The 13,455-nt window shown below is 35.9% G+C and overlaps 3 protein-coding genes across 4 annotated transcripts in view; 1 reads left to right on the top strand and 2 right to left on the bottom strand.

Annotated features, from left to right (window-relative positions):
• Positions 1-98: 98 nt before the first annotated feature.
• Positions 99-4,655, bottom strand: LOC143461313 (ammonium transporter Rh type A-like). The gene is made up of 10 exons (XM_076959196.1): positions 4,505-4,655; positions 3,103-3,275; positions 2,789-2,981; positions 2,430-2,580; positions 2,122-2,266; positions 1,743-1,906; positions 1,406-1,543; positions 1,104-1,237; positions 759-933; positions 99-573 (listed from the first exon to the last, which is right to left on the bottom strand). The coding sequence occupies exons 1-10, from the start codon at positions 4,507-4,509 to the stop codon at positions 517-519; spliced, it is 1,335 nt and encodes a 444-aa protein (XP_076815311.1). The 5' UTR covers positions 4,510-4,655; the 3' UTR covers positions 99-516.
• Positions 4,656-4,760: 105 nt separating this feature from the next.
• LOC143461310 (ammonium transporter Rh type B-like) lies at positions 4,761-12,419 on the top strand. Of its 2 annotated transcripts, none has more exons than XM_076959191.1 (10): positions 4,761-4,895; positions 6,988-7,132; positions 7,761-7,953; positions 8,568-8,718; positions 9,438-9,582; positions 9,873-10,039; positions 10,114-10,251; positions 10,560-10,699; positions 11,086-11,281; positions 11,889-12,419. In XM_076959191.1, exons 2-10 carry the CDS (start codon positions 6,988-6,990, stop codon positions 12,048-12,050), a joined length of 1,437 nt encoding a protein of 478 aa, XP_076815306.1. In that variant the 5' UTR covers positions 4,761-4,895; the 3' UTR covers positions 12,051-12,419. The 2 variants fall into 2 exon arrangements, with proteins under 2 accessions (XP_076815306.1, XP_076815307.1); XM_076959192.1 differs by lacking the exon at positions 4,761-4,895 and adding an exon at positions 5,094-5,264.
• LOC143461311 (solute carrier family 22 member 2-like) overlaps positions 9,443-13,455 on the bottom strand; it is a 162,342-nt gene continuing 158,329 nt past the window's right edge. The window contains exon 11 of the mRNA XM_076959193.1: positions 9,443-9,583. Coding sequence (XP_076815308.1) covers positions 9,557-9,583 — 27 coding nt within the window. The 3' untranslated portion in view covers positions 9,443-9,556. The remainder of the gene's footprint in view (positions 9,584-13,455) is intronic.

The raw sequence follows: 13,455 nt of genomic DNA, 5'->3' as shown, positions 1-13,455 counted from the left end.
AGGTAAAAATGCTCTCAAGATAACATGAGTTTGCCAACATAGTCAGAGCTACACCGCTTAGTTGTTGAAACGGACGCCGATGGAAAAAACAGTTTGAATCAAAATAAGTTGGTTATATTTATTCAAGGATAACAAAATACAACAATACAGCTAAAGCTACACATTACAAAACTTTAAAACAACTCTAAAGTCGTTAATTACTGACTTAACAAACATTTTATAAGGGAACTTTTTTTTCTGCAGTTTAACTTAATGTTAGATAATAACCATAGGATCATCTTCACGCACAAAATGTTTTGTTTTACTTGTACTTTCGTGCACAAACACTTTAAAAGTTAATTTGCGAATTCACATGGTATACTTACAGCTCGAGGTTAATAACAAATGATAACACATTCGAAAATTATCGCTTTTATCTCGAATGGAAATTTTCAAAAGCGTGGGTTAATCGCAAGATAATAAAAGCCTTGAGCAATGAAAAATTTAAGATAAGTTGCAGACAACAATGATTGTACATCAGGAGGTGCCGTTCTCCAGTTTTTCTGATTGCGAAAGCTGAGGTTCCTCGTCACACTAAAAGTAAAATATCAAGCGGTAAATGCTGGTGCTTGACGTAAGGCTGCACCATGCGTTTAGATTTGGTGAATCAAAAAAGCGAAATTGGACTTCTACTGTAAAACTTCAACGAGACAAACACTGCAATTGAGCGGGAGTAAATTTCAGCCGGGAAGGTTTTATTCAAAAACTGAATAGCTTACATCCCAAAAAACTTCATCTTCGTAAAGTTCTTCAGTTGTTAGGTTGTCCCAAATCGGGGCCTTCAACAAAAGTCCTGTAAGAGCGCCGGATACCACAGCGATACCAAGCGCGACGGCCAGTGCTGCTATTTGATAACCAGCTTGTTGTGGCACCGTCCAATTGAAAATTGAAAAACTGAAAAACAGGTGGTGAATGTTTTTGTATAAACATTGTATTCTCTGAAACAATCTTGCAAGTTATTACAAATAACACTCTCAAATTTAACACTTTGAGGTTGCCAACATCACACCGAATTATAAACAATTTGAGAAAAGTTTATATTTAGAGTGCAGAAGATTTAATACCTTGCTTGATATGTGTCCATATTCGCTGCACTGATGGTAATAGCACTCACAATGGCACCCAATATTCCAGGCATTCCATGAAGGTTATGCACTCCGCATGTGTCGTGGAGTTTAATGCGTTTTTGCAGAATAGGCTGAAAAAATTTCCCAAGTTTTAAAAAAAATTAAAAAAAAAAATTATATATTAGTGATTATACCATGAAAATTGCTGTTAATCAGCAGCATTATTTTGAAAGCAATTACCAAACTTTGAAAAATAGTAAACAATTAGCAAACGGCCCCAAGTTGTAATCACAAATCACCTGCAGATATTGGTAGCCAAGTGTAGAGACCACGGCTGCAGAACTTCCAATGAGTAATGCTCCAAATGGATGAGTGAGCAGATCGGCACTTGCTCCCATGGCAACTCCACCGGCTAGAGTGGCATTTTGAATGTGGACCTGAAGTAACAATTGTTTGAAAATCACCATAACTTTTTTCGGCGGTAATACCTCCTTAACAGCTTTATGCAATTATAAAAGTATAAAATGCCGATTAAGATTTATTATATAAGAACACCATTAAGAGAACAAGATAAAAACAACAATAAAGAAAAGAACACCATTAAGAAAACTAAGTAAAATTGATCACATCGATTACCATATTAAGTTTTCCTTTTTTATTTATCACTGAGCTAATTGCAAAGGTGACAACAGTGCAAGCAGACAGGCTTAACACGGTGTTAATCACCGCACGATGACGCTCGTTTCCGACGGCGGGTCCTGCGTTAAAACTTGGCCAGTAGAGCCACAAAAAGATGGTTCCTGCAGAAGAAATCGATTTTTACTAAAAAAACTTTTAATTCACAACAAATATTTACATGATTTAATGTTTACACCCTTTCTGCAAATAAACTTAGTCTCTACTCTGGCAGACAAAATACGTCACACCAAAGCTGTAATCACGTCTTGAAAATCAGAGAAACATGTAACAAATTGTTGGACGGAGTCTTTATGAAGCAAACGTATCTGAAACTTACCAATCATGGCAAATATATCAGAGTGATAAATCGATCCTTCTTTAGTGTGTTCTGTCTGTGCCTTTTTGTAAAGCATTCTCGCTACGGCAAGACCAAAGTAAGCTCCGAAAGCGTGAATAAAAATCGAACCACCCACGTCAACAGCCTAAGATGTGAAACAATGCAGGTTTTATTAAAATTTAGTTTTTTTACAAAAACACACCAAAGAAATAAAATAATCTATTAAGTGAAGAAAGAAGCACAACATAAAAATGCATAAAGCATAAAACGCAAAAATGATTTTGCCTGGCATACTACCCAGTACCCACCTTAAATATCTCAACTCCAACGTAGATGCTAACGTTGTACACCACAACTTCAATCGTGGCCATAATAATGAGTTGTACGGGACTTGCTACTCCCAAGATTGCACCGAATGAGATCAACACAGTAGCAGCTGCAAAATCGGCATGAAGCAATCTGCAAAAGGGCATACGCACTAAACAATAGCTTTTGACCGTTAGTAACAAAGCGTATGTGAAGACGGTAAAAAAAACATAAACAATTTAATTTTTTTTTTATTTTTACTTTGTAGTTGCAGCTGATTTTGTTGCTACTACGGAAATTGTATAAACTCACCGACTGGAAAACTATTACCGGAACAAAAAAAGATTTGTTAAGAACTTACGATTCAACGTCGAGATGAATTTTGTTGGTTGATCCACCAATCATACCAAACCATCCGTTTACCAGAGTTGACCATTCGATGACGTAACATGTGAGAAGAAAGTTAAAGCCGACCGAACCAAAACCGTGACGTTTGAGAAACGTCATCAAAAAGCCGAAACCGATAAGCATCATCACATGGACATCTTGATACACTAAAATGTAAAAAGTTGTGGTTTAAATTACTGTCGGTTGGTGATTATCACACAATACTTTGCAATGAAGGTAATAACGGCTAATTAAGGCTACAGTATATTGTTTTATCAGCTTTCTTACTTGGATAAAACTGGTCAAAAGTAAGTTCTTCGCCTGCAACCTCGCTGGTAGAGTTATGGCCGCCATGGCTTGCCGATCCCGCTCGCTCTCCATAATCAACGAACAAGCCGAATAAAACGATGAAAATCACTTGCGCCACCAACAAAATTGAGGTTTCTTTTCCTCTAGTATTGCTGTAGGAAATTGATGCTTTTAGTAGTAGTGTTATTGCTTTATAAGTTGTCTATGCTGAAGTTAATTTTCTGCTTGAATGAGCACAACTAAATCGTCCAACCATTCAAGCGGTCGACGTCTTTTGGCTGTTGTTGCTTTGGCAAGAATGAAGTAAACACATGCGAAGGAAGAACGCTCTCGGCGAAGCAAGTGCAAGTGATTTTAATGTGAGAGGTCAAGATTATGACCTGTTTTGGTCGCAACGGATTTTACCGTAAGGTACGACGACTCTATTCATTTTTACATACATTATAAAACCGCTTCCAAATTACTTTAAAAATTCATGTATTTGTATCGGGTTAATAAATAGTCAAGTTGCTGTAACAAAGTTAGTGTGAGAAAAAAAAATAAGGCAAAAATGACACAACACACTAAAAACAATTCAAAAGTGGGCGTCATCTACAGTATTAGGCCATGCGTTGCGGCACGTGTTGCACTAAGGCTAATAGTTGACGCGACAATTTATGTCACGTTTCGGAAAATGCATGTTTAGCTAAAAGGTAGGAAAAACTTTGTTAGACGCTTTTATGTATCTTTTTATATCCTGTTTCATACAAAAAAGAAAAAGTTGGTCAGACAGACAGATTGGGCTTCGTTCCAATAGACGTTGGTTTAGCCAAGACTTATAAAACATGTAAAAAATATTTACATACATAACAAAAGCTTATAATCTCGCCCTGAGGAAGATAATACCAAATTAACTAGCCATTATAAAGTTTGCAAGATCCTGGCCATACCCAGCCTATTCTATAAATTATTTTGAAGCATCACAGATGCTGCTGTAACAATGCAAGCCCAAGCAATGGTACTTTTGTCTTGAGCAAAACATACCCAAATTTTTTCTTTCTTTTATTCTTTTCTTATTTTTTTAACCAACAGATTACTTATATATTATTTTAAAACTATACGTGACGTGACGTAATTTTTCTGGGAACCAGAATGATCTCTTAAATTTCTGTAAATTCTAAAATCCAGCAGGAAGGTTAGCTGTCAGTATTTAAAAGTCGTTTTCTCTTAAAACTCCTAAACGGTCGCCAAAGTCAAACCTTATAAAAAAGCTGCCTGTAACACAATTTTGAAATTCTTTTCAACCAAATTTACATTGCAAAAACTTATGCTTAAGCCGAACACATAAAACATTTATTTGAAAATGAACTTGATGAAACACTTGAAACTTAGCAAAACTCACCTCATGGTGATATATACAATGCGACGAACCTTGAACCACGAGAGCAGAAGTGCGACACAGAGTATTCTTACAATTGTTAAGAGCAGACAAAGCCTACGAAGTCCAGGTTTTATATTCGGGGAACAAAAAGCTGCAAAAAAATTTATCTGGTTCTCAAAAACGTGGAATGTTCGAAAACAAGCACACGCCCACTGGCCTCTGATTGGCTGTTTTCGTCGGATGACATGATTATGTTGCAACAAAAAAAAGAGTGTCCACGAAAAAAGTCCAACGCAAGGTGTCAGCGCTGTTACGAGCGCTGAGCTTGCATTTGATAGTTTATCTTCTGATAACTTGAGTGCTCAGCAAAATTCTCAGCCGGAAAGCGACTAACTGAAATATCGTTGACAAGGTAAGACAAGCAGAATAATTAACTATACTTTGCATGCTGCAGTTTTTTAACGTTGTATAGCAAGTAGCTTTTAATTAAAATAAAGCATGGCGACGAAGTGGTAAGCGTTTGCCTGTAAGTGTCTGAAACGTAATTGATACTCTATTACGATATCTGCTGCTGCCGTCATATGCAGTAACTTAACAATTGTTAAATCAGCTTTACTGAATGCACATCCAACGAGTTACAAATACAGGAGCAAAGAATAGCAACAACATATAATGGCTTAGAAACGTGAGATGTCTAAAAGCAAACGTGCACCTGACGTCAGCAACGTGTAATAAGGCCAGCTCGTTTTAGGCATGACAACCTCTAATACCTTTAGGCGGGGTAAGTATATAGACTTCGGAGATAGTTGGAAGTTGTTGCTCTGTGTTATTTTAGTAACGTGAGTGGTCTCTGCGGTTACCAAGCGTGTGTAATATAAAGCTTCAGCTGGCTGTCTGTTAATAATTTTCCATATTCAAGTAAAAGAGTCGAATATTCAAGCAAGAGAGCTTTGAGCAAATTTTGTGTAAATTGATAAAAAATAGCGCTTCCAAGAGAACCGTTTGCACATGTTCAGGCGATTCTAAACTCATCCTTGAAATTTTTATAACACAAGCCTGGGCCTGCTATCAGTGCAGCTGCTAATAATGCTAGAAAAGAAACATAATAGAAGTTAATAAAGAGGCAAAGAAATATGCGGCATCGACTTGTTTATAGTCTACTCGACACAATCGGATAGTCAAAAAAGTTTTCAGTGGTTTTCTTTATCTTTTGCAGACGACGCTTCCGTTGCTGTCATTACTCTGTGCTTTTCTTTTTTGTTTACATTTTGCTCACATTCATATAACACTGCTTAAAAAAATCGAATAAAAATGCGGGTTTATTTGAATTTTATATTTACCTTTAGCCTGTAGCAAAGCGCTGTATTGCGACCAGTTCACTGGAGCTATAGTTGCAATGAATTAAGGTTGTGTGAAAATGCCGATATTGTGACGTTTTAAATCGCAACAGCAATTAATTGGAGCTTTCCCCGCTGCGGCGCTCAACCAGATTATGTTAAGTGTCTACCTTGGCTTGATTTATTGACGCATCAAAGGTCAAACGCGAACCAAAATTGTCCTATGCAAACTCGAAACGACAAATAGACGATAAAGTTTTATAAACTTGAACTAATACTTCATTTGCCAGTGACATCGGTTCCCGTTGGTTAACCATGCACTAAGGCCTGCATGAGACCACTAAGTGTCCAGTCGTCCACTTTCTAATACCAACGACATTGCTGTAGCATGGGAAAGACCTCAGAACTCCGCCTCAAAAATGGACCAATTAAAATCGTCATTGCGCAACGCATCATGCGTCATTTCACAAAAAAACTTCCTGACCACGCTTTTCGAGTTATGTTCAAAATAAATCTTGTTTTTAGCGTAAGTGTTTATGAACGGAGCTAGAGAGTAATTTAATGAACACTTACTTAATCGTTTTTACGTATTTATGAGTCATTGGCTGACAATGCTTGAAAAATCCACGCTTGTAAAATACATTAATAAATACGTCAACGATTCCCGAGTGGATAAATGCACTATATGAGCACGACTTATCAAAAACAACGGTTTAATGCAAAAAAGTAGATGAATTTGTACGACGCGCTATTAAAAACAACTACCGGCAAAAAACAAGAGGATTAAGCTCGCGTTGGAAAAGTAATTTGTTTGCGAACGATTAATTGTTTTTGAGTTATGTAAGCTTTTTTGGTGACTTGTTTTGTAGAATTTTGCTTTTGACAGTTTCTTTTTTGAAAACCACATGAAGTTATTATTGTGTCTTGATGTAGTTTTTGCCACGTATAATATCATACGGTGATGTTTTTGCACATTATTATTAGTATTACATATATGTACGGTTTGTATACAAATGTTACAAGTGAACTGAATTATGCCTTGCATGGTAAATGTAAATTTAAAACCTTTATGTTAAAAACTATTTTTTGGCTAATATAAAAATTATAACTTCTGCTTATAACTGTATTAAAATGTAAATTAATTTTTTATTAAATTTTCATTGATAGATGAGAGGTAAATTGAGTCTTTTTCTCCTGGTCCCGGAAGTCATCTTCATCATTCTCTTCGGAGTCTTTGTGCAGTATGATGAGAAGTCCGGACCGTCCGCCATCAACGGCACCAGTTCGGAAGAGTTTCACTCCCTGTATCCGAGTATGGAATTTTGTTGATTTATTGCAGTAAATAACATCTGTTTGTGTTGTGTAGGATTTTGTTGACGTTTGAGACTTGAAAATGTTTTGTCTGTAAATGTGATTAATTTAATCTTTTCTTGTTATCTTACCTCAAGCAATCAATTTTTGAAACACATATTTGTGTTAAAACTACCAGCAGGCTTCTTGGTAACAAACAACCCAATTAATGGTTAATCGACGAAAAATTTTACCGCTTGAAACCTTGCAAAAAGCCGCAAAACAATCACTGTTTCACAAATAATCACACTTCAATCCTGTTACAAGTATATAAGCTTATAGTATGTAAAACTACAAGTTTTAAATTGCCTAAAGAATAAGATTATTAAAAATTTAATGTTTTGAAGCAAGAAATTTTTGAATTCACTTCTTGGAAATGTTTTTAAGGTCAAATATTTCATTGAAAAAAGATCATTCTCAAAATCATCCAAACACGTCATTGGCCTTGTTTTCCCGCGGATTTAACCACTCTGTCTGTCAAATAATGTTACATAGCACGGGATTTTATTGAAAACATGTTTTTAAGCTAACTAAATCTTCCAGAAAGTTATGACAGCAACAATTGATATTGCCAAAATATTTCTTCTCAGTGTTCCAAGACGTCCACGTGATGATATTTGTCGGTTTCGGTTTTTTGATGACGTTTCTCAAGCGTTACGGATTTGGCTCGGTCGGTTTTAACCTGATGTTGGCTGCATTCGTCATACAATGGGCAATCATCATGCGAGGATGCCTGGACAGGGATGACATAGCTGATGGAAAGATTGATATCAATCTCGAAAGGTGAATTGCTTCACAGCGTGTTCCACCCCAACATGTTGCTACTGTATATACGTAAATACACAAGTATAAAAGATCTACGATTATAACTTCACTTGTGTAAAAGGGACGAGAAATTTTTCTGAGACCTGCATGAGTTTGTGGACATGGGTTGGTATATTTCTTTAGAAGTCACGAAAATTGGTTTTATTTTATCTTGATTGATCAACCTTTTTTGAACTTATAAGACAAATATTTTTTGTTATGAACTAAATATTTTTTTCTTAATTTAATTCTTACAGAAAAATTGTTATGAACTCATTTGCCCTACTTTTTTGCTTTCTATCCCACTTTACATGAACTGACTATAAGGTCAAAACCTACGTCACACTATGACATTGCGCCAACACCAGTATAGTTGTTTTCTTAAAACATTAATAAATTTTCAGTTCTGGGAAGTATTTTATGGAAATCGCTGGTTCGGATTAAAAGATGGTTTTGCAATATTTTTCCACTGAAATTCCGTCTGAGAATGAATAAACAAGCTTATCTAAACTTCCCAGCATTAGCAGTGTTTATTTTAATTTTGAAAGCAGTTTTGTTGTTCCTAAGTTTGTTTCATTCTCTTATTTATTTAGCCTCCTCAATGCCGACTTTGCCTGCGGTGCTGTTCTAATATCGTTTGGTGCGGTTTTGGGCGTGTTGAGTCCAGTACAGCTTGTGGTTATGGCAATACTGGAAATTGTGTGCTATGCTGTGAACGAATTCGTCATTATAAGTTTGTTGCAGGTGAGTTGTTGATCACGTTTTAAAAACAAGAGTATAAAGAAGTTGGTGTTGCATTTTGTGTAAATATTGTCAAAAGCGCTCGTTATAGCTGCTGATTAATTATGTTATAGGTTACAGCTGACCAAGTAGGCTACATATAAAAATTCATCAGAGTAAAATTTTAGCAAACTAAATTTTTTCACAAAGAACGTCACTCATTTCAAAAACAACGTACTTTGGGAAACGTTAATTACGACCACAAACAAAAAACTGAGAAATAATTTCTGAAAAATATAAACAGGAAACTATGACGTAAAACAAAGTTTCAAGGGCATCACGTCACGCGGAACCACGATCATAGGTTAATGACCTTGCTTTTCATGCAAAATTTTCAAACAAATAAAAGCTGACAAAACCAATTCACACCTGTCTGTGAAAAAAGAAATCTATCACGAAGTAAAAACACTTACCTTGTATACAAAGCAAAACAAATCAAGAAATAACGTATTTTAACTGCTTGGTATCTGTTCGTTTCGCGGTCGCCCTATTCAGCTATGTAATCTCTTAAAGTACTTTCAGCCCTTTAAAACATGGCAATTGGGATTACGCTTCTTGAAGCACAGTTTCTTTAAAAATTTCCACTTTTGCAAACCATCATTTCTTACAACTGCAACTTGCAAAACATCACCCAGTATGCTCATGTTTCGAGGTGAAACCTTGAACTAAACATTTTATTGCAGATAAGTGACATCGGAGGTTCGATGGTGATTCACGCGTTTGGAGCTTACTTCGGATTAGCTGTTTCCCTGCTCCACTGGAGGAAAGAGCTGGAAAATCATCACAAAGAGGGCACCGTTTATCAGTCTGACATCTTTGCAATGATCGGTGAGTTAAAATGATTTATGATATCAAAGTATGTGTATAGCCTCGAATCATGTTCAACTTAGAAAACTCAACAAAAAGATCTATTTTGATAAAGGCACCTCATTTTCCATGCTTACAATTGTTACTGAAAAATATATGTTTACTTAGCATAAAATTCAAGTTTGCATAAAATACATGCAAACTTCACACAACTTCTTAACGGTAGGTCTACGTGTTGTAGTTTTTAATGAGTTGGGATCAAGAAATCGAATCGTGTCATGATCATCTATTTTTAACGTTATAATTTATAGGCACTTTGTTTCTCTTCTTGTTCTGGCCTAGTTTTAATGCCGCGCCCGCCGCCGGTACCTTTGCCGGGGAGCGGGCCGTCATAAACACTTTGTACTCGTTGTCAGCGGCAACCGTGATGTCATTTGCATTGTCGAGCGCAGTTGATAAAGATGGAAAGTTATCAATGGTTAGTAATTTGTGTTATTACGAATAATTGTATTTGGGACTAGTTAAAATATTACCACTTAAACTCCGCTGCAGGTCCATATTCAAAATGCTACATTAGCCGGAGGGGTCGCGGCTGGGTCGGTAGCCAACCTTCGAGTCGGTCCCCTCGGGGCGCTTATTGTCGGAGCCACCGCTGGAGCTCTGTCCGTCGTTGGCTATAAATACATAACAGTGAGTATATATATAAATATGTATATAGTCCATACTCTATACACTAGGTTTCGTAAAATCATATGTAATCTTGAAAAGTCATCAACGTTCCTTCGAATACTCTGCAATCTTATCTGGCACACTTTACGTTATTATTCTCTTACGAGCGGTTTAATTTAATGAAATCTACAATACAATGATCTGTTGCAGCAATAAAAATAGCGTGCGAACGTGTGCACGTTCAGCCTAATTGTACATACGTTCTTAGCATTTGATTTTGATTTTATCAACTGATAAAATTTTGATAAAACCGAACTTTGTGGTATTAGCCAGCCTTGCAGCGTACCTTCAAACTTCACGATACTTGCGGCGTTCACAACTTGCATGGAATGCCGGGAGTTTTATCCGGTCTAGCCGCTGTCGTCTTTGCCCGATACTCTTCGAACAGCGCCTTTAGAGACATGAATGAGTGAGTATAGGCCTATCTATGATTTTGTGAGAGCTTTTTTTGGTAGTCTAAGAAGTTCTGTAATATCTACTCTATATACTTAATCCATACAGTTAAGCAATGTTTTCCGTATTACCAATTCCCCCTGTGGATAATTCAAGTTTATGCTATGTTTGCTATATTTGTTGCCATTGTGTTTTTTCTGATTTCCCTTTGTGCTGAGCACGATTTTTGCTTTATACCGGTGTATACTTTATACTCTTTATTAGGCACTCGTATATTGTTCACTGAGTAGAAAAAATATAACTTGTGCAAAATTTATCACTTAATGACATATATATCCATTATTTTTAATTTGTAATACAAAAACCATAACAACGTTTCCGTTTGTTTTAATTTATACGCAGACTCGAGTCTATATATCCCGGATTTAAGGCTTCTGGATTTGATTTCCAGCAGCAGGCAAACATGCAAATAGCCGGACTTGCTGTGACTCTGGGCATTTCAATCGTTGGAGGACTCTTAACCGGCTTGCTGCTCCGAGCTCCGTTCCTTGACAAATTGAAGAGTCATGCTTTGTTTGATGACGACAAAAATTGGCTGGTGCGGCAGGTTTCGTTCAGTCTACCACGTTTTACTTGATCTTATGCAGCTCTTTTTTATCACACAACCGCTACCATTAATAAGTCACTTTGATAATGTTATATTAGATGCAAAAGTTGAATAAGGTAGCACTCTATAAAGGTCAATTTAAATTTATCAAAGCAACTTTTTGCCTGCTTCTTCATGCTTGAATATGCATAGTTGAAACCATATACTTTCTAGTTAAATACACCAGCATTTGAGCGTAGCGTTTTCGGAGTCATTTTTGGTTGCTAAATTTAAAAAACGTCGGATGCGATACGAATACGTTGAATACGATTGCGGTACAAAAGTGTTGTGAATTGCGTCATACCAACCGGGCATAGTTAAACTGCCAGAAAATCTGCGATGGTTTTTTTCTGAATTCTTGTTGCTATGATAGTGAAATCGTGTATTACTGTATCTTTATCTGTACAGTTCAAATCTTCACGTTTTTTTGCTCTTACAACTACTTCGTGCTCAAATTAATTTTGATTTTATGCATTTTTATTCGATTTTTACAATATTCTCTAATTCAATAATATTTTGCTCTATTCCTAAGTTATAAGGTGTTGCTTTATTTTCAAAGGTTGACGACGACGACACAAACACCACCAGTGGTGGCAGTGGTATCGCCATGGCTGTTATAGAAGAGCCACGGCAGGATGAAGTCAAAGAAAACTTGGATAGAAATTCCACAGACGGTTCAGTGGGATCTTCACTTCACGAACAAATGGCGTTGGCCACTTAAATGTCAGATATTATCAATAATTTTGCCCTGTAGGTTTTATGAATGAAGTTTTAACTACAAACAGTGTAAACTGCACCGGAAGACAAAATAAACATTACAAAGCGTGTTTTATTGGTCAAAGTAATCGCTATTGCGTTAACAACTTCTCATTTGTTTCTATGACGATGAGTCACAAAGTTAAGGAAGTCCCACGCGAATTTAAAACTACTAGCTATTATCACATTATCATCGTGCTGAATTGCGTAACTTTTGATGCATTTATATACAAGTTTCTAACCCCATGTCGAGTTTCCCTTCGTTATGGTTTGCTGTAAATTTGCAATGAATTACTTACTTATGGAATTAAATTAAAAACATTTTACACTTGTATTGAATTTTGGTAACTACAAAATAAATGTCGCTTAATTAGTTATTAATATAGGAAATAATATTTAAAAAACATTTTCAAGTAAAGGTAGCTTACACTTCAAAACAGGAATAAGTTCATTTAAACGACATATGAATGCAAATCTAAATGTAAGGAAATGGATATTGCATTTGCTAAGAGCACTAAATGTAAAAAAGGTTGAAACACTCCTTAACGTAAATAAAAGCCTATACTTTTTTCAATGTTTTATAGTACTATTTCTAAACTATGTAGTAGGTGAGTTTTGAACAGGTAATATCTTCAACCAAGGTGTCGGCATTTTCTTACAAAATGATTTCAGAATTTTAACGGCGACTTTAACTTACGGTATAAAGTAAACCTACGAGACGTGTTATATTTTACTAACACCATTAAGTGAACCAAGTTCAATGACGTGTTTATATGATTGCAATGGATTATGTTTAAACTTGTGCAAATTTTGACCAATGGTACTAAGTTGTTTACAGTAAACTTAGGATAAATTTGTCAGCCCGAAAATGTCGTATAATTTTTAAGTTAAACTATTTATGACCTGCAAATCCCCCATCTGGTTTATATGATTAAAAGTATTGTGTAAACACAAATCTTGCATAGATCTTTGGAGAAAAGCCGTAGATATGCAAACAAAGTAGCCTATAGGCCTACCAAAAAAATTGCATATATCAAGTTGCATGTTTAGGATTATAAAGGAATGTACTTCTGCAAGTTTTTTTTGTGTTCGTGTCTACCCTAAGCTACTGTTTTCACAAACACGTATGAAGTACCGGCTTACAATTGCGTATAGTCTGCTGCCGTATAACTTGGCTATTTTACAGTTTTTTTCACATATCAATCAATTTTTAACTTACTTGACACCTTGGTGAAAACCTTCACCCCACATCTTGCTTGCATCACTTTAATTGTGTAGGCTATTTAGCAAGTTATATTCAGGTTACCAAAGCTGTAAAGACTTTAAAACCAAATTTGTGCTACTTAAGTTTGAAACTTTAAAACTTCACT

The sequence above is a fragment of the Clavelina lepadiformis genome, chromosome 5 (assembly GCF_947623445.1).
Source record: "Clavelina lepadiformis chromosome 5, kaClaLepa1.1, whole genome shotgun sequence".
In the NCBI taxonomy this organism is placed as follows: Eukaryota; Metazoa; Chordata; class Ascidiacea; order Aplousobranchia; family Clavelinidae; genus Clavelina; species Clavelina lepadiformis.
This window is presented reverse-complemented; position numbering and strand designations above follow the sequence as displayed.

Coding starts and splice junctions, on each gene's coding strand:
- LOC143461313 (XM_076959196.1), bottom strand. Junction 2,982..3,102: donor TTTTGACCAGTTTTATCCAA/GTAAGAAAGCTG, acceptor TTTACATTTTAG/TGTATCAAGATGTCCATGTG. Junction 1,238..1,405: donor TTGGCTACCAATATCTGCAG/GTGATTTGTGAT, acceptor AAATTTTTTCAG/CCTATTCTGCAAAAACGCAT.
- LOC143461310 (XM_076959191.1), top strand. CDS start 6,988: ATGAGAGGTAAATTGAGTCTTTTTCTCCTGGTCCCGGAAGTCATCTTC. Junction 7,954..8,567: donor ATTGATATCAATCTCGAAAG/GTGAATTGCTTC, acceptor TTATTTATTTAG/CCTCCTCAATGCCGACTTTG. Junction 10,040..10,113: donor AAGATGGAAAGTTATCAATG/GTTAGTAATTTG, acceptor ACTCCGCTGCAG/GTCCATATTCAAAATGCTAC.